This window comes from Oncorhynchus tshawytscha, linkage group LG16 (genome assembly GCF_018296145.1).
Source record: "Oncorhynchus tshawytscha isolate Ot180627B linkage group LG16, Otsh_v2.0, whole genome shotgun sequence".
Lineage (NCBI taxonomy): Eukaryota > Metazoa > Chordata > Actinopteri > Salmoniformes > Salmonidae > Oncorhynchus > Oncorhynchus tshawytscha.
The window spans coordinates 16,685,854-16,706,720 of NC_056444.1; the positions used below are offsets into that span (position 1 = coordinate 16,685,854).

The 20,867-nt window shown below is 46.0% G+C and overlaps 1 protein-coding gene across 8 annotated transcripts in view; it reads left to right on the plus strand.

Annotated features, from left to right (window-relative positions):
- The window catches only part of atp8a2 (ATPase phospholipid transporting 8A2), a 64,571-nt gene extending 51,917 nt beyond the window's left edge, over window positions 1-12,654 (plus strand). For 5 of the 8 annotated variants that reach the window (XM_042298848.1, XM_042298849.1, XM_042298850.1 and 2 more), the window contains 12 exons: window positions 592-775; window positions 1,017-1,127; window positions 2,065-2,139; window positions 2,563-2,685; window positions 3,335-3,413; window positions 3,508-3,569; window positions 4,115-4,171; window positions 4,719-4,826; window positions 7,538-7,626; window positions 8,103-8,207; window positions 12,056-12,150; window positions 12,251-12,654. In XM_042298848.1, coding sequence (XP_042154782.1) covers window positions 592-775; window positions 1,017-1,127; window positions 2,065-2,139; window positions 2,563-2,685; window positions 3,335-3,413; window positions 3,508-3,569; window positions 4,115-4,171; window positions 4,719-4,826; window positions 7,538-7,626; window positions 8,103-8,207; window positions 12,056-12,150; window positions 12,251-12,345 — 1,183 coding nt within the window. In that variant the 3' untranslated portion in view covers window positions 12,346-12,654. Of the gene's footprint in view, window positions 1-591; window positions 776-1,016; window positions 1,128-2,064; window positions 2,140-2,562; window positions 2,686-3,334; window positions 3,414-3,507; window positions 3,570-4,114; window positions 4,172-4,718; window positions 4,827-7,537; window positions 7,627-8,102; window positions 8,208-8,501; window positions 8,560-8,768; window positions 8,792-10,212; window positions 10,302-12,055; window positions 12,151-12,250 lie in introns of those variants that run through there. The other 3 variants (XR_006079030.1, XM_042298851.1, XM_042298852.1) reach the window with 3 other exon arrangements.
- The last annotated feature ends 8,213 nt before the right edge of the window (window positions 12,655-20,867 follow it).

Consider the following 20,867-nt stretch of genomic DNA (forward strand, 5'->3'; position numbering starts at 1 on the left):
GTCTGTTCCCCACCTGGTCGAATAGTTGTTTCCAGTCTCCCAGACGTCTTTTAGGTTGTTGTGTAACTGGTTTCTAACTGATCTGTCCCTCGTCTCAATTCAAGGGTCTTTATTGGCATGGGAAGCACATGTTAACGTTGCCAAAGCAAGTGAAGTAGATAATATACAAAAGTGAAATAAACAATCAAAATTAACATAACACTCACAGAAGTTCCAAAAGAATAAAGACATTACAAATGTAATTTGTGTGTGGGTGTGTGTATGTGTGTGTATATTATATTTTATATATATATATATATATATATATATATATACACACACACACAGTGTTGTAACGATGTGCAAATGGTTAAAGTACAAAAGGGAAAATAAACTAACATAAATATGGGTTGTATTTACAATGGTGTTCATTCTTCACTGGTTGCCCTTTTCTTGTGGCAACAGGTCACACATCTTGCTGCTGTGATGTCACACTGTGGAATTTCACCCAGTAGATATGGGAGTTTATCAACATTGGATTGTTTTCCATTTCTTTGTGGATCTGTGTAATCTGAGGTAAATATGTGTCTCTAATATGGTCTCCCTCTCCAGGGTGTCTCCCCTCCAGAAGTCCGAGATCGTGGACATGGTGAAGAAGCATGTAAAGGCCATCACTCTGGCCATAGGAGACGGGGCCAACGACGTGGGCATGATCCAGACTGCCCATGTGGGGGTTGGCATCAGTGGCAACGAGGGCATGCAGGCCACCAACTCCTCTGACTACTCCATAGCACAGGTAACACACAAAGCAGATTCCAGCCCACAGCTTGTTTGTGAGCTGCTAGCACTCCTATGTTAATGGTTAGCATGTGTCCCTGTGGGGAGAATGGGGGAGGAGCCAGTTGAAGTATTATGTGAGAGCCAGAGGAATCTAGGAATCTGTCTGTTTATCTGTCTTTACCCCTCGGGTACTGCTTATCTCTTTGTCTCACCCTGTATCCATCTCTCTCTCCCCCTCCCCCTCTGACTGGTCCTAGTTTTCCTACCTAGAGAAGCTGTTGCTGGTCCATGGGGCGTGGAGTTATAACCGTGTCACTAAGTGTATACTCTACTGTTTCTATAAGAATGTGGTGCTCTACATTATAGAGGTAAGACACACCCCTCCCTCATCCTCACCACGCCCACCCTCCCTTATATAGGTCAGGTCCTATGCATGCCACCCAGAGAGCCAATCAGGTGATGAAGACACATAAAATATGATTTACATTAGTAGGAAGCTGGACTCATTTAGTGAGTGACGAATCCCCTTTTCTATTTTGATGTCATTCTCCCTCTCTCTCGCTCGCTCGCTCGCTCACTCACAGACACATACATTAACAGAGACATTTTGCAGCTGTTTGTCGAAATGTTTGACAGTGATGGATGAGGTGCCCCTCTGGTGTCTGCTTTCTGTCACTCACACACACATACACACACTCACACACTTTACTGGATGTACACACACACACACACACACACACATACTTTACTGGATGTACACACACACACACCCCTACACTGTGTAGAATGGGTGAGAGACATTTTGGAAGCCCTGAGGGGTATCTGTCAGCTGTGCCCCCTTCTTGCCTCCCTTTCTGTCTAACATTAAGGATGCCAGCAGGTGCAAACCATCATAAGACCCTCTACCTCGCGGTCCCTCTCACACTGGTGTGTGTTTGTTTATCACACATTATTGGCTGCCTGCAGATTTCTATACGTGAAGGGTCATAGACTGTCTCTGTCCACAAAGCAGAGTGTGTGTGCTCCAGGAATATCATCATACACTCTGATCAGTCAGTCTCTCTGTATGGGTGGACACTCCTCCTCAACACCTGACCCAGAGTCAGATTCCAGTGTTTTACTCTTTGTAGATAACTTTAGCATTGGGTAGTGGAGAAAAATCCTAGATCTGTCATCTATGCACAAGGGCCACTTCACCATGAAACAAATCAATGTCTGACATGGTTCTCCTCTATCTAGCCCTATAAAGCCTTTCATTCCATCCTCCCTTGTTCACTCATCCTATGTCATCCCTCTCTTGTCCAGCTGTGGTTTGCCTTTGTGAACGGCTTCTCTGGACAGATCCTGTTTGAACGCTGGTGTATCGGCCTCTACAACGTGGTGAGTGTCCACTTTATTCATACTGTCCATTTCCCTGGATCTCTGTCCTTTTACTCTCCCTCGTACTCCATATGTTTCTCTCTCCTACACCCTTTCCCCCTCTCTCTCTCTCTCCCTCCCTCCCTTCATCCCTCCCTCTCCTTCCATGCCTCCACTCGGTGTGAGCTGTGTTCTGTTATCTGTGGTCCATCTGCATGCCACAGCAGTGTCTGTTCTCCTCTCTCTCTGCCGCTACGTCTCAGTGATAATGTGTGCAGCCCTCAGGCTCACCACGTTTGGTGGAATTCCTGTTGATTGTGTTGTGTGTTTTCTCAGTCACACAATCTACACAACAGTCACTGTCTGAATCTCTGAAAGGCAGTCGTGTTTGTTTGGGTGTTTTGACTTTGTTATTGTGTGTGTGTGTGTGTGTGTGTATGTCAGATCTTCACAGCGCTGCCTCCCTTCACTCTGGGGATCTTTGACCGGCCATGCAGTCAGCAGAACATGCTACGCTTCCCCCAGCTATACAGGATCACCCAGAACGCTGAGGGTTTCAACACCAAGGTACACACACACACACACACACACACACACACACACACACACACACACACACACACACACACACACACACACACACACAATTACATTGAAATACTGTACAATTATTCATGGACAAGCATATGGAACCATTTTGAACACTGTGAATGAAAAAATACATACATGATTAGCATATTATTAGACATAACTTGTAGACCTATATGCACATGTGTGGCGTCATCTGAAATGAAGCTATGATTGTCATACTCTGTGTTTGATGGGTCATGTCTGGATGGATTTGAGATGCCTGGTGTTTGTTTGGAACCCCAGCGGGTAAACAAGGTGGCAGGGAGTCCGGGCCGTCTCCATGGCAATGCTAATGAGATTCAGAGGGCCAGAATAAGGAAGTCATTCAGTTAGTGGGTGGAAGGTGTGTGTAATGTGTGTGCGCAGGAGCAGGGCAGTTGGTTGGTAGCGATGGTGAATACACAGTGGTAGTTGTATTACTCTGAGGGAAACACTGTTTTTGGATGTGGCCTCTGTGTGTTTTGGCATTGGTTTATACTTACTACTACTGCCCTCTCTCGCTCTCTCCATCCTCTCGCTCTGTCTCTCTGTGTGTCTCTGTGTGTGTCTCTGTCTCTCTGTGTGTGTCTCTGTCTCTCTCCCTCAGGTGTTTTGGGGTCACTGTATAAATGCTCTGATCCATTCCATTATTCTCTTCTGGTTTCCACTCAAAGTACTAGAACATGGTAAGTAGTGGTGCCTACTCCCCCCTGCTAGACACACACTCTTCATTAACTTAATATCTTGTGGTAAATATTTCTGTGTGTGTGTTCTCCCCAGACAGTCCTTTCAACAACGGTCATGGTACTGACTACCTGTTTGTGGGGAACATGGTTTACACGGTAAGCAGATGCCCTACACTGTGTCTCGTCTGAACATTAACATGGACTCATCCCACTAATGTAATGCCCAGTCTGATAAAATGTGTGTGTTGTGTGTGTCAATTACACTTTTTGGATCCTGCTACAGAGATGCTCGACTCTGGCCATTTAAATCCGTAATGAAGTGCTCATGGGACTGCAGTTAGTCTACCTCAGCAATCGCTCTACTCATCTACCTTATTCCCTCTCCATCACTCTGTTCCTTACATTTAGCACGGTGTGTGTGTGTCTTTTGCTTATTTGTTTGTGTTTAGATGGCTGAGAGCAGCAGGTACTCTGAGGGTTTTAACAGGAATTGTTAAGTTTACAGTATATCATTATGGATGTTTATTATCTCTGGTGTCATTTGTGAACAAACCCTCCTTCATTCTCTCCTCTCGTGCTCTCTCTCTTCTCGTGCTCTCTCTCTTCTCGTGCTCTCTCTCTTCTCGTGCTCTCTCTCTTCTCGTGCTCTCTCTCTTCTCGTGCTCTCTCTCTTCTCTCTCTCTCTCTCTCTCTCTCTGCAGTATGTGGTAGTAACAGTGTGTTTAAAAGCTGGTATGGAAACCACTGCGTGGACCAGGGTAAGAGTCTGTTTCCCCTCTACACACTCCCACTTCACTAGCCCTATAGACTGCTTCTATGTACCCTGTTGACATATAGTACCACATGACTGGTAGCCTACAGGTTGACAGCTGACACTGTTGTGTACAGGTATAGGGGTAGGTGACAGTGTAGGGTATACTTGTGTATAGAGATCAGCCACACACACACACACACACACACTCCCCTTGCCATGTGTTACAGCCATCTCAGGGCATTCCCACTCCAGGGACGGGGGTGAGGGGGGCGTTGACACCCCCGTCCGTTCAGCTGTCCACACAACACCCCCCCCGGTAATGAAGCAGGGTCCCATAGGTATTCACACAGTGTCCCCTTACAGAGAGGGAGAGGGGGAAGGAGGGAAAGAGAATGAGACAGAGGGAAAGAGGAGGCGGGGAATCTCAGGGACAAGGTTGTCTATATTCAGTGTTTGTACATTAACTATGTGACCTCGCTCTATATTTCTCACTCCGTTTCCTTCCTCTACCAACTCCCTCCCTCCTCTCCCACCCCTCTCCTTCCCTGTAGTTCTCCCACTTGGCAGTGTGGGGCAGTATGATTCTCTGGATGCTGTTCTTCACTGTCTACTCAGCTTTCTGGCCGTCCATCCCCATCGCTCCTGACATGCAGGGCCAGGCAAGTCTCCTCCTCCTCTGATTCTTCTCATGGCTCAAGCTGTCTCTTCTGTTACTACTTACGACTGTAGTGAAGGAAGCAGTGTCTACAGAGTCCTGTTGGTTAGGAAAGCTGAGGCGTGCTGCAGAGGTGTGCGGGCAGCCCCAAAAAACCCAGCCTCAGACCAGGCTGTAAATATGTCCTAATAGGCCAGAAACCATGGCTGTTCTGTGGATGTGTTCTATATGGACTTAATGCTTTCCACCCACCACCACTCCCCATACATGTGTCAGTCATTCTGATGGTGGGGGTGTAATAACCCTCCATTTCCCCCCCCCACACACACACACACACACACACACACACACACACACACGGCGCCTGGGCGGCTGGCCTTCTGGGTGTTCCATGTCAGCACTGCTGGAGCTCCTGGGAGATTTATGCCCTTCCAGCCCACTCTGCAGGCCCTCTGCACCTGCTGCGCGGTCACCCGAGCCCCAGGCTTTTACGGCCTGCTCTGGAGGTGTTGACTATAGCGTGTGTGCCGAGCTGGGCAGGGCTGGAGGAGGACGGGTGTGTGTATATGGGGGACCCCCTGATTGGGGGACCCATGTTGGGTTTTTTAGGGGGCTAGGTTCAGGGTGCAGTGCTACCCCAATGTGAAGGGAGACTAGGGGAGGGAGTCTCCGCCTCTTTCAGACCATTAATTCAATTTGTGTCAGAAATGAGGAATGTGAATAAACCCTGCAGCTGCTCTGTCCAACTGGGGAACTGGGGGAGACACTCACCCCTCCTCGCTCCCCGTCTCCAATCCCTCCATCAGCCCGCTCAGACAACCCCATCACCTCCTTTCTCCTCCTCACTTCCCTCTGCTCTCTCACCCTTTCTCGTTCCCTGTATCTCTACATTCATCTGCCCATAGGGGATGAATACTGGGCTATTCATTGAGTGCTTTGTGTTTACGCTTCAAATAATTGTGTTTTGAGTTATGTTTGTGTGTGTTTGTTTGAGACCGTATTTGTGCGTGTGGGGTTTTTGACAAAGAATGTGTGTGTTTTTGGTGTGTTTGTGGAGGTGTTTGTCTGAGACCGACAGTCTGTCCTGTTGTCTGTGGGTGTTTGTCAAACTGTGTGTGTGTAGTCTGAGCTTCTCTGGGTGTGTTTCCAGCTGTCATTGGGACTGGCTCATAATGGTTTTCCGATTCAGTCCAGAGAATCCCCTTGGGAATGTCAGCTGTGTCCGGTCCAAAGTATCTACCTCTGACCATCTCTGAACTACAGTCTCATAACAGGGACTAAGGGAACACTCTAATCTTACTATGAATGTAGCTAGCCAGTACAGCATAGACTACAGCACAGTCAATGTCCACTTGTATGAATGTAGCTAGTATAGTAGAGAGATGGGCTTTGTTACCAGAAATATGTCAGGGCATATTCAGCAAACTGCTACAGGCATTTGGCATATGGTGGCAGAACTGGCTACCACGTAGAAAGACAAAGAGAGAGTTTGAAAAGGGGGGGACAGCAGGCAGGGAGAGAGACTTCAGAGCGCTCTAAAAGAGACCGACGCATCAAGAGAGAAAGAAAAAGACATGCAGATGGAATCTGAATGGAGAGGTAGACAAGGAGGTGCAGCTAATTGAGAGGGGGACGGAGAGACCGTAGTGTAGACCGTGGTGGGGGACGGAGAGACCGTAGTGTAGACCGTGGTGTAGAGGGGGACGGAGAGACCGTAGTGTAGAGAGGGGGACGTAGAGGGGACGGAGGACCGTGAGAGACCGTAGTGTAGAGGGGGGGGACGGAGAGACCGTGGTGTAGACCGTGGTGTAGAGGGGACGGCGAGACCGTGGTGTAGAGGGGGGGACGTGGTGTAGAGGGGGACGGAGACCGTGGTGTAGAGGGGGGGAGAGACCGTGGTGGAGAGACCGTGGTGAGGGGGACGGAGAGACCGTGGTGTAGAGGGGGGACGGAGAGACCGTGGTGGGGGACGGAGAGACCGTGGTGTAGGGGGGGGACGGAGAGACCGTGGTGTAGAGGGGGGGGACGGAGAGACCGTGGTGTAGGGGGACGGGGGACGTGGTGTAGAGGGGACGGAGACCGTGGTGTAGAGGGGGACGGACCGAGACCGTGGTGTAGAGGGGGACGGAGAGGGGGACGGAGAGACCGTGGTGTAGAGGGGGACGGAGAGACCGTGGTGTAGAGACCGTGGTGTAGAGGGGGACGGAGAGACCGTGGTGTAGAGGGGGACGGAGAGACCGTGGTGTAGAGAGGGGACGGAGAGACCGTGGTGTAGAGGGGGACGGAGAGACCGTGGTGTAGAGGGGGAGAGAGGGGGAGGGGGAGAGACCGTGGTGTAGAGAGGGGACGGAGAGACCGTGGTGGGGGACGGAGAGACCGTGGTGTAGAGGGGGGGACGGAGAGACCGTGGTGTAGAGAGGGGGACGGAGAGACCGTGGTGTAGAGGGGGGGGACGGAGAGACCGTGGTGTAGAGGGGGACGGAGAGACCGTGGTGTAGAGGGGGACGGAGAGACCGTGGTGTAGAGGATGATTAACCCCTGGAGACAGACTCCTGGTTAGAGGTCAACGAAGCTGTCTGTAGCTGGACAAAAGAGGGTGGAGACCCTGTGGAGCGTGTCTGTCTAACGTCTCTCTTGACGTGGCTGGAATGTGTTATGTCTCTCTCCTGGGTTCCTGGAGTGTTGTGTTGACGTTGTGTTGACGTTGTGTTGTAGGCTAGCAGAGTGATGCAGTGCTGGCACTTCTGGCTGGGGCTGGTCCTGGTGCCAGCAGCCTGTCTACTCAAAGACTTTGCCTGGAACGCGTGAGTAACACACTCACACTGCATAAATACCTCTTAAATCAATGCATACATCATATGAACAGCAGTGTTTTTCACATTTCAATACGAACACATACACTGTACTACTGTACTACTATCCTACTGTACCAAGATTTCTGCGATTGCATATTTTTTTGCAAAATCAACCATTCCCGCATATTATGCTAGGGCTTGCAAATTTGACCAATCATCACACTATTACCACATAAAACGGTCAAATTACTGCATAAAACTGTCTGAACACCACACTATAAAAAGTGGGCTCGCAATTTTAACCAATCACCACACTTTTACCACATACAATGGTTCAGTCAAGCCACACATCAGCAAATATTTCCCTGCCAGAAAAAGTTAGCAATTTGCGATGCCAAAGAAATCAAGCATTTTTGCCCGCAGATATCACCCCAAAAAACCTGTGAAATCCTGACGAGCAACATAATCCTGTGAATGTGTTGTAGGGGTCGTCGCACTGTGAAGAAGTCTCTTCTGGAAGAGGTTCAGGAGCTGGAGGCCAGGGCTGTAGACCCGGGGGCTGCTGTGCTCCGAGACGCCAGCGGGCGCAGGTCAGACTCACACACACACACTGCATCAAGGGATCACAGTTTGGGGGGCGGGGCTTTACTGAACTTACTGCGACATCGTTCATGTCATTTTCATAGCATATCCATGTGAGGTAATGATAATTCCTTGGACTGAGGGGTCCCCCCATTTTTAAAGGTTTTGTTACAAAGTCTGTAAGATTAATGTGTTTATTTAGATTGATGTGCCAGTGTTTTAATGTCTAGCATATACCATATATGAGAGTGATGTAACCATGGCCAGCTAACCTGTTGGTAACATGGTTGACCCATCCACAGGGCCAAAGCCAACCCTGAGGTCCCCTAGCCCCAGAGCTCAGGGCACAGACAGACACAGGTAGCACCTTGGCTTGGTTTGACCTGGCTCACTGTGTGAACTCTGACCGGTGTGTCTGCTCCTGCTCCGCTCTGCAAGACTCCTCCCCCGTCTCTCTCACTGCATCCTACTCTCACTCACTCACCCACCTCAGCACTCATGTTTCATACTGTCTCTTTTCCTTCCCCCTCTTCTTTTTCCTATCTCTCCATCTGATTGTGTCGAGTCAGGAAGTGGACAGGTTTGCACTGCTGTAAGGACTGAGTGTGCTGTAGCCTCTTGAGGTTGTGTGTTAGCGTTAGCCGTTTGTGTGTGTGTGTTTGTTTTGTATCGTGGGTTGTAGTCAGTGTATCTATCATAAGATAAGGAGTAGAACCATTCAGGGTTGATCATGTTAGAAGGGGCTTTAAGACATCTGAGGTATTTGGCCATATTAGGTTGAGGAATGGAGTGGGAGATGGAAGACTGAGGTTTGGCCATTTGAGGGGTGGTTGTGTGGGATATTGGCTGTGGATGGGGCTCTTTGGTGGGCTTTGGGCAGGAACAATAGTCCTCAATCATCCAGTGAGACGGCTAGGCCAACAGTCCAGAACAGAGAACTGGCTCGGACAGAGGTGGGCTGGGGAGGTGCTTGGGGACAGGGAGGGGAGGCAGGGTGTTGTTTTTGGATGGCTGGGTGCACACAGCCTTCCCTAGCCTGGAGGTGAGGCCCTTGGCCTGGGCTGAACCTTCTCCCAGACATGGGTAGGAACCCCCAGCGACGACCATGGAAAGCATTGAGGAGTGTGAGAGGCACAGAGGAGACACACACACATCTGTATTTGTATTTCATAACGGGAGAGGATTGGGACGAGGATGGGAAAGGTAGAGGACCAAAGTTTCTCTGGGGAAGTAATTAGATGTGGAGCGTTCTTGGACTGTTTGGAGTCTCACTCCCCTTTCAGACAGCGACACTACAGGGGCGACGGATTCAGGCATGACTTTACAGATGTGCTATTTATATATTTATTTTTTAGTCTATCAATTTGTTCTTCATTCATTCACCTTGTCATCCATTTAGCAGACCTCATTTTCTTTGGCGAATGATATGGTTGCAAAACTTCAGGAGGTTTTTTCAGGCTTTGCCAAACACACCAGGTCTAAGTTCCCTGTGGTACCATAAAGAATAGGTCCCTGCTGCTTGCTCAGAAGTGTAACCTTGGGGAGGCTGGCCCGGGTCCACACACTCTGTGGATCGGATCAGGGCCCCTGCCCCAGTGCCAGGGAAACCCCTCATGTGATTTAATGCCTCATTGGCTGCCTGATCTAGAGAAGTAACCTACCGTGTTCCACAGCGGAATCAGACAATCTGGGAAGTATTCTGTTAGGAAACATTCTGTTTGGATACTGTTAACAGAATGTTTAGCGTTGCCATTAGTGAGGAGGAGGATTGAGAGAGAGGAAGGCTGGGGGATGTATGCGTGTCTGTCTGTGTGAATTTGTACGTGTTTGCATGTGAGCGTGAATGTTTAGAGGAGGGATGATGGTGTTTGTCCTGGAAAACAGAGGGTGTAGTCTTCCTCTGGAGAGAGAGCAGGAGGAATGGGGGCGGGGGGCTTAACATGGCTGTCTGTTTGCCCTGCAGTCACATAATGAGATGGGATTGGATTAACTGAATGTCAATCTGCTCTTCAGTACCAGCCAAGACATATGCCCAGCCCCCTAGCCCCTACCCTACCAGGTCTGGCTCTGGTAGTCACATCAAGAAGTTGTCTTGTCTTGGGGTAAGGTCTAGGCAGGGCTTGACTTCTATAATGCTAAAAGGACTCGGCTATTTACATGGACATTTTAGTCATTTAGCAGACACTCTTATCCAGAGAGACTTACTAGTGCAATATATCTGTAGACAACAAACACATCACAGTTGTACATTTTCCCTCCTTTCCTTTATCAGCAAAGTCCATGTTAGTGGGAAAGACAGGTGCCTATGCCATGTCCTAATAGTACAAAATGATCTCTTCTCACTTCCTTGTTCCTTTCCTTCAAGACCTCTGATCTGCAGGTCTTCAAGGTGTAAGCAATAGGGTGGACTACCCATTGTTTTCACCTATATGTGTGCATAAAAGGGAAGGAAATCATAGCCTGGTCCCAGATCTGTTTGTGCTCTTGCCAATGCCAAAGGTTGTTATTGTCAAGTCATTGGCCTGAGAATGAGTGACAAGGAGTTGGCACGATAGCACAGACAGGATGACATGGGCGTTGTAACTTCTGGACCGCATGAGCAGAGCGCGAGTCACTTTATCAAGTGTTCTCGGGGGTGAGCTGTGTCGTAATTTGACCAGAACCTAGAGTGTAATTTTACTCTGAGCAACGCGAGCCTGTAACCCAGCGGCGCTGCTTCCTCCCAGGTTCAATTTCAAATGAATCGTCTCACGCTCTGAAAACGTTTCATCTGTAGTATAGCAGGCCAGTGACACTCAAGCTAAGCTTCAGAGTGTTCGGTCACAATCAAAGACTGTACTACGAAGCAAGCTAGATCTACTCAGGATTTTCTAAAGCCAGCCAGCTTCAGTTAGCTTCACATACCAGCTCAGGCTTTAACCATACTATGACGGTGGATATTGCTCGACCGCCTGCCGCTAACTCTAGTGCTTCAAACACACCGACAACGTCCTTGCGCAAAATAGTTTGCAGTATCATCTGGATATGTATGCAACAAAAGTTCAACATTCACCTTCTGCTACCATTTTTGTCAAGCCTTTAACGCATACAGTTTGACACGTATGTTCCATAAATCCAACGTATGCTATGCACCACACCGAACGCACTGCAACTGCCTCTGCAGCGCGATGCTGCAAGGCAAACGCAGCGTTTTCATTGGAAATGAATGTAATTCTGGTGTACCAAAATGCAATGATGCTGTCAGTGTAATCAAAGCGTACGCGCAGTTGCAAGCCTGCTACATGTCGCACATGGCTAGTCAAACGCCAAACTCTTCATTGAGACAGTACTGAAACATCAATCCATGGGCGAGTCGGTGCCACATGTTCATTTGTGCTGAAAAATTATCTTTCAAACTCTGCAGGCTATGGTGTGAAATAGGCTTTTAGAAGGGCCGTCTTTATTTTATTTACTTTGGTAATAAAAATATAAAAAATATTTTTAAAAAACACAACAATACCTTTTTTGATTAATAAAATATTGAATCAGTCTTGTTCCTGAAATGATGGGGATAATGTCGCAATCTTTGTAAGAGGGAGGGAATCTGATTTACTTTGGTCCTTAACTCACGGCTCAGACACTTCATTCAGGATAAATGGAGTTAGCCTGCTACAGAGCAGGTTAGTTCTGAAGGATTCGTTGCCATAGAAATTGCCCTGACTAAAAGGTGATCCACAGTCATACGACTGGTTATCCCTCGGAGTAGTACTTCCACCTGTTGTGTTGGTTGTGTTAACCTGATATAGAGATTTTCCCTGTAACCTGTCAATCAGTGGCTGTGATTGGTTAACTTACCTGTCTGTCTCTTCTCCTCCAGTCTGAACGAGCGTGCCCACCTGTTGACCCGGGTCTTTAGGAAAACACCCTCCAACGTGGGCCGCAAAAACTCTGTGCAGCAGAGCAACGTGTCTCGTGAGTATCCTTGTCCCAGCCTCGGATTTACTTCTATGTAGGTAGGTAAACATACAGTGGTGTACTCACTGTACCTGTCCCTCTTCTTCTCTCTCTATAGATGGCTATGCCTTCTCCCAGGAGGAACATGGGGTGGTGTCTCAGTCACAGGTGTGTCGATCCTACGATACTACCCGCCAACGGCCCAGCATCTAGCCCCTCCCACTGCCCCACCGCCCCGCCCTCAGCCCACCTGGCCTACGGGGCGCTTGGCAACAGTTACCAAGGTGGCCACCACAGTTGCCAAGGCGACAGCGGAGACAGACTATGCTGAGTGACCGACCCTGCTGTGGCCTTACTGGAACTTATACTGACTTTGACCTCTGACCTTGACCCCTGGAGATCATTGCTAAGCATGGAGTCCCGTCTATACTGTCCAACCTGGTCTCCGCTCTACACACACACACACACACACACACACACACACACACACACACACATACACACACACACACAAATATATCCAGTGGGGAGAACAAGTATTTGATACACTGCCGATTTTGCAGGTTTTCCTACTTACAAAGCATGTAGAGGTCTGTCATTTTTATCATAGGTACACTTCAACTGTGAGAGACGGAATCTAAAACAAAAATCCAGAAAATCACATTGTATGATTTTTAAGTAATTAATTTGTATTTTATTGCTTGACATAAGTATTTGATCACCTACCAACCAGTAAGAATTCTGGCTCGCACAGACCAGTTTTTCTTTAAGAAGCACTCCTGTTCTCCACTCATTACCTGTATTAACTGCACCTGTTTGAACTCGTTACCTGTATAAAAGACACCTGTCCACACACTCAATCAAACAGACTCCAACCTCTCCACAATGGCCAAGACCAGAAGGCTGTGTAAGGACATCAGGGATAAAATTGAAAAAAATTGAAAACCTGCAAAATCGGCAGTGTATCATACTTGTTCTCCCCACTGTGTATGTATGTATGTATGATATATATATATATATATATATATATATAGACACACAGGCATGAGTAATCACAACCACACAAACAGACAGAATAAATCAACCACAGAGACTAATGTGTATCTAATCATAGCATGGACTGGGTTTAGTTTATGCACCTGTGCGTCTTTGTCCGTGTGCATGGCTGTGCTTCTGTATGTATCTGCCCTCCTGTGTGTGTGTGTGTGTGTGTGTGTGTGTGCATGCGTGCGTGCATGCTGCTCGCGCGTGTGTGTGTGTCCGTGTCCTCACTCCCTCACATCTCCCTCTCCTGAGCAGGGGTTTAACTCATCCGTCATCACCGTGACCATGGGAGAAAGGGAGGAAGAGGAGGGGGGGCACTTTAACATAAACACCAAACACACACTGGCCTAGGATGGATTCCTCTCAGAGAGCTGAAGAGGGGGATTGGAGAGGAGGGGGCACCCTGTAGACCACCTCCATCAGCTTCTTTAACTCTTATTCTCCCTTTCACTACTTTTCTATCTCTCTCTGCTTTTCTCTCTCTCTCTCACTCTTGCTCTCTCTGGATCAGTGACCTCGTCTCTCTCCCCCTCATCTGCAGCACGTCTCCTCTTCCTGCTCGGTTGAATCTATTTTCCCTTGTATTCCACCGCTGCTGTGATTCCTGCGGTCCTGCCTGTCGCCCCAGGAGGCCGAGTTAGCAGCAGCCTGGCTTGTAGTGCTTCCTCTGTTTGTTGGGTTCTCAATTAATCTATGGATTTATTCTTTGTTGAATAAAATGGACTTGTGTCTCTGTCTTTTAATGCCTGTGTTTGTTCTCCTTTTCTCTGGGCTATACACCCACTATAATTTACCTGGAGTTATAATTGAGGATGTTAACTAATAACAGGTGCTACATATATACACTACCGTTCAAAAGTTTGGAGTCACTTAGAAATGTCCTTGTTTTTGAAAGAGAGGCAACATTTTTGACCATTAAAATAACATAAAATTGATCAGAAATACAGTGTAGAAATTGTTAATGTTGTAAATGACTATTGTAGCTGGAAATTGCTTTTTAAATGTATTTATGTAATATCTACATAGGTGTACTGAGGCCCATTATCAGCAACCATCACTCCTGTGTTCCAATGGCACCTTGTGTTAGCCTTTTAACATTATAAACTTGGATTAGCTAATTGATCATTGATCATTAGAAAACCCTTTTGCAATTAACAAGAAACAAAGAACTTTCTTCTGAAACTCAGTCTATTCTTGTTCTGAGAAATGAAGGCTATTCCATGTGAGAAATTGCCAAGAAACTGAAGATCTCATACAACGCTGTGTATTAATCTCTTCACAGAACAGCGCAAACTGGCTCTAACCAGAATAGAAAGAGTGGGAGCCCCCGGTGCACAACCGAGCAAGAGGACAAGTACATAAGTGTCTAGTTTGAGAAACAGATGCCTCACGAGTCCTCAACTGGCAGCTTCATTAAATAGTACCCGCAAAACACCAGTCTCAATGTCAACAGTGAAGAGGCGACTCCGGGATGCTGGCCTTCTAGGCATAATTGCAAAGAAAAAGCCATACCTCAGACTGGTCAATAGAAATAAAAGATTAAGATGGGCAAAATAACACAGACACTGGACAGAGGAAGATTGGAAAAAAGGTGTTATGGACAGACGAATCTAAGTTTGAGGCGTTCGGATCTCAAAGAAGAACATTTGTGAGACCGAAAAGATCCCGGAGGAGTGCTTCACGCCATCAGTCAAGCATGGTGGAGGCAATGTGATGGTCCGGGGGTGCTTTGGTGATGGTTAAGTGGGAGATTTGTACAGGGTGAAAGGGATCTTGAAGAAGGAAGGCTATCACTCCATTTTGCAATGCCATACCCTGTGGATGGTGCTTAATTGGAGCCAATTTCCTCCTACAACAGGACAATGACCCAAAGCACAGCTCCAAACTATGCAAGAACTATTTAGGGAAGAAGCAGTCAGCTGGTATTTTGTCTATAATGGAGTGGCCAGCACAGTCACCGGATCTCAACCTTATTGAGCTGTTGTGGGAGCAGCTTGACCGTATGGTACGTAAGAAGTGCCCATCAAGCCAATCCAACTTGTGGGAGGTGCTTCGGGAAGCATGGGGTGAAATCTCTTCAGATCACCTCAACAAATTGACAACTAGAATGCCAAAGGTCTGCAAGGCTGTAATTGCTGCAAATTGAGAATTATTTAACGAAAGCAAAGTTTGAAGGACACAATTATTATTTAAATTAAAAATCTATATTTATAACCTTGTCAACGTCTTGACTATATTTCCTAATCATTTTGCAACTCATTTCATGTATATTTTCAAGGAAAACAAGGACATTTCAAAGTGACCCCAAACTTTTGACCGGTCGTGTACTTCAATGGAATTCCAGTTCAACTCCATCAATAAGCAGTATTTTGGAAAGTCTGCATAGATAACATTTCAGTAAATATTCTGTAGAATGTGTGTATTGTTGCTTCCAACCCTACATGGTGTGTTGTGGTCTGTGTGAAAGCAGTGTCTGCCAAATCTGTGTTAAGGACACGTAAGGGCAGGAAGGCAAAGGTCAGGGAAATGTACTCCAATGTGTTAAGAAAAGGCACAATTGAATGGTCTAATGCAAGATAGATTAGCAGTTCAGGTTTAGGTTGCTTAATCAATGAGAACATTGAGAAAGAGAGTAGAGTCAGTAAATAGACACTCAAAGTGAATGAAGGCTGAGAGCATGTTGGAGGAGAACACGAGACGGACAGTCAAAATAGTAAACATACGGCCAGTTTCACAGAAAGAGATGGAATACATTTACTCCAAGTTAATGTGATGAATTTACATTCTAGATGTAAACTGTGAATAGACTACAAGCCAGCCATGACCCGTTAGCATCCCCATTAAACTTCCGTTCCTGATCAGCATGGAGCCGCATGGGGTTCCCACACCCACCTTCCTGGACGTCTCCAAGCCTCCAGCCCAGCTCCAACCTGCAGCCGCTCGTCTCCAATGTGGGGAATCAATTTCTTCTCCCTAGTAGGACCCTTAGATCCATTTAATCTCTCTCTCTCTCTCCATCTACACGTCCCCACCCCACATCCTAGTCCCCCCTAGTTTCCATAGAGATGTGCCAAGAACACACCTCCTTCACTGTTCAATGTTGTGATTTAAAAATATTGGCAAAATGTATTACTCAGAATAAAATAGGTCCTACCGGACATTATTAATCAGGTTTCCTAAGATATATTATTGATATATATATAAGATATATTATATTGACATATCTTAAGATATATTATATTGATATATATCTTAAGATATATTGGAGACATCATTAGACAACTACTGTAAATAATGGAAAACTATGAGAATGGAAGGAAAACAGGTTTAATCTTTAGAGCAGATTTTGAGAAAGTGTTTGATACAGTACGTCTAGAATCTCCGGAGAATCTCTAACAAAATATGTAAAAGGAATGTACAACAATCATTCACGTAAGATAATAAATACGGGAATTGTCAAGAGCCGTAAAACAAGTTCTATTTATTTAACCAGGAAAAGCCCATTGAGACCCAGAGCCTCTTTTTCAAGGGAGATCTGGCCAAGAAGGCAGCAACAATCAATACATTACAGAATTAAAACATACAACAATACAATACAATACAACAACATGATCTGTCCGGGAAAAAAACATTTATACTTCTCTGTAACAGAGTCTCCCATCAACATTTTTAATGAATTCAGTGGCACTAGATGTTCAGTGGTCTAAATTCAGTGGTCTAGATGAAGCATGGATTGTAGACTATTCCATGCGTCTGATGCACAAGAAGAGAAGGCAGTCTTGCCTAATACTGTAAATGTCCTGGGGACTTGAATTAGCAACCACATAGCAGACTGGGTAATGTAACTGCTGGTGGTGAAGGAGACCAGACTACAGAGATAAAAAGGAAGTTTACCCAAAAGGGCTTTGTAGATGAACACGTACAGGTTAACCTCTCAGGTTGCCCTCTGTCACCATATCTACAGTACATTCAGAAAGTATTCAGACCCCTTGACTTTTTCCACATCTTGTTACGTTACAGCCTTAGTCTAAAATGGATTAATGACAACAAAAAATATCATCAATCTACACACAATACCCCATAATGACATCACAATACCCCATAATGACATCACAATACCCCATAATGATAAAGCAAAAACAGGTTTTTAGAAATACCTTATTTACATACACCTTAGCCAAATACTAAATATTTAAACTCCGTTTTTCATCATTCCTGACATTTAATCCTAGTAAAAAATTCCCTGTCTTAGGTCAGTTAGAATCAACACTTTATTTTAAGATTGTAAAATGTCAGAGAGACATCACATTATTTCAGCGTTTATGTCGTTCATCACATTCCCAGTGGGTCAGAAATGTACATACACTGTACATACACTCAACTATTTGGTAGCATTGCCTTTCAATTGTTTAACCTGGGTCAAACATTTTGGGTAACCTTCCACAAGCTTCCCACAATAAGTTGGGTGAATTTAGGCCCATTCCTACTGACAGAGCTGGTGTAACTGAGTCAGGTTTGTAGGCCTCCTTGCTCGCACACGCTTTTTCAGTTCTGCCCACAAATGTTCGATGGGATTGAGGTCAGGGCTATGTGATGGCCACTTCAATACCTTGACTTTGTTGTCCTTGAACCATTTTGCCATAACTTTGGAAGTATGCTTGGGGTCATTGTCCATTTGGAAGATCCATTTGCGACCAAGCTTTAACTTCTTGACTGATGTCTTGAGATGTTGCTTCAATATACCCACATCATTTTCCTCCCTCATGATGCCATCTATTTTGTGAAGTGCACCAATCCCTCCTGCAGCAAACCACCCCCACAACATGATGCTGCCACCCACATGTTTCACGGTTGGGATGGTGTTCTTCGGCTTGCAAGCATCCCCCTTTTACCTCCAAACATAACAATGGTCATTATGGCCAAACTGTTCTATTTTTGTTTCATCAGACCAGAGGACATTTCTCCAAAAAGTACGATCTTTGTCCCCATGTGCAGTTGCAAACCGTAGTCTGGCTTTTTTATGGCGGTTTTGTAGCAGTGGCTTCTTCCTTGCTGAGTGGCCTTTCAGGTTATGTCGATATCGGACTCGTTTTACTGTGGATATAGATACTTTTGTACCTGTTTCCCCCAGAATCTTCCCAAGGTCCTTTGCTGTTGTTCTGGGATTGATTTGCACTTTTCGTACCAAAGTACGTTCATCTCTAGAAGACAGAATGCGTCTCCTTCCTGAGCGGTATGACGGCTGTGTGGTCCCATGGTGTTTATACTTGCATACTATTGTTTGTACAGATGAACGTGGTACCTTCAGGCGTTTGGAAATTGCTCCCAAGGATGAACCAGACTTGTGGAGGTCTACAAAACAAATTCTGAGGACTTGGCTGATTTATTTTGATTTTCCCATGATGTAAAGCAAAGAGGCACTACGTTTGAAGGTAGGCCTTGAAATACATCCACAGGTACACCTACAATTGACTGAAATTATGTCAATTAGCCTATCAGAAGCTTCTAAAACCATAACATCATTTTTCTGGAAGTCAACTTAGTGTATGTAAACTTCTGACCCACTGGAATTGTGATAAAGTGAATTATAAGTGAAATAATCTGTCTGTAAACAATTGTTGGAAAACTTGTGTCATGCACAAAGTAGATGTCCTAACCAAAACTATAGTTTGTTAACAAGAAATTTGTGGAGTGGTTGAGAAACGAGTTTTAATGACTCCAACCTAAGTGTATGTAAACTTCCGACTTCAACTGTAATTATTCAGACCCTTTGCTATGAGACTCGAAATTGAGCTCAGGTGCATCCTGTTTCCATTGATCATCCTTGAGATGTTTCTACAACTTGATTGGAGTCCACCTGTGGTAAATTCAATTGATTGGACATGATTTGGAAAGGCACACACCTGTCTATATAAGGGCCCACAGTTGTCAGTGCATATCAGAGCTAAAACCAAGCCATGAGGTCGAAGGAATTGTACTTAGAGCTCAGAGACAGGTTTGTGTCGAGGCAAAGATCTGGGGATCATCTGGGTACCAAAATATGTATGCAGCATTGAAGGTCCCCAAGAACACAGTGGCCTCCATCATTCTTAAATGGAAGAAGGTTGGAACCACCAAGACTCTTTCTAGAGCTGGCCGCCCAGCCAAACTGAGCAATCGGGGGAGAAGGGCGTTGGTCAGGGAGGTGACCAAGAACAAAATGGTCACTCTGACAGAGCTCCAATCTTGGTTTCAAGATTGAACTCTTTGGCCTGAATGCCAAGCGTCACGTCTGGAGGAAGCCTGGCGCCATCCCTATGGTGAAGCATGGTGGTGGCAGCATTGTGCTGTGGGGATGTTTTTCAGCGGCAGGGACTGGGAGACTAGTCAGGATCGAGGGAAAGATGAACGGAGCAAAGTACAGAGAGATCATTGATGAAAATCTGCTCCAGAGCGCTCAGGAACTCAGATTGGGGTGAAGGTTCACCGTCCAACAAGACAATGACCCTAAGCATACAGCCAAGACAACGCAGGAATGGCTTCAAGCAAGCATGATTTTGGAGGGTTAAAACGATTAAATATTAAGGCATTAAACTTCTCTTAAAGCCCACATTGTATCTAGATCCAAACTGGTTTTCTAGTAAGCTACTAAGAGAGGCCCATCCTATGTTGAAGAGTGGGCTCTTTACAGATTAAAACCTTACATTTCTGTTGGATTGACAATGGATCCCTGTTTAAAGTATCCTCCTTTTAAATGAAGCCATACAGAGTTGTTGACAGCGTTCCACAGGGATGCTGGCCCTTGTTGACCCCAATGCTTCCCACAGTTGTGTCAAGTTGGCATAGAGTGACCAGGTTAAAGCTATGATCCCTTATTGATGTCACCTGCTAAATCCACTTCAATCAGTGTAGATGAAGGGAGGAGACCGGTTAAAGGAGGATTTCTGAGAATTGAGACATGGATTGTTTATGTGTGCCATTCAGAGGGTGAATGGGCAAGACAAAGATTTAAGTGCCTTTGAATGGGGTGTTGTAGTAGGTGCCAGGTGCACCAGTTTGAGTGTGTCAAGAACTGCAACCCAACAGTTTTTTTTAATAGTCAACAGTTTCCTGTATTTATCAAGAATGGTCCACCACCCAAAGGACATCCAGCCAACATGACACAACTGTGGGAAAGCATTGGAGTCAACATGGGCCAGCATCCCTGTGGAACGCTTTTTGACACCTTGTAGAGTCCATGCCTTGACAAATTAAAGGCTGTTTTGAGGGCAAAAGGGGGTGCAACTCAATATTAGGAAAGTGTTCCTAATGTTTTGTCCACTCAGTGTATGTAGTGTGTATGTTGGCTGCTCACTCCCCAAGACCGTTTTGTGGTTTGGCCCCTGCTTGGGTGTCAGTTTTTACACTTGGAGTGTTGTTTCTGTTCTTCTGGGTCTCGTCTCTAAGTGTGTGTAAATCTCACAACTCCTGCTGGGACCGAGTCAGCCGTAAGACTAGCATTATGGCAACAGACCTCTCTAACTTAACCATGGAACATTTGTGTTGTGTGAATTTATGGGGTGGGGGTGCGCTGTACATGGTTTAAGAATAGATATGGCCCAAACAACTGTGATGTTAGTAATATATCCTTTCTTAAGCCAGCCGCCAAAACCTCAACAAAATGCTTTATCCTTATTCTAGAAAAGTATTGGATGGTAACTGTAGAAACAGAC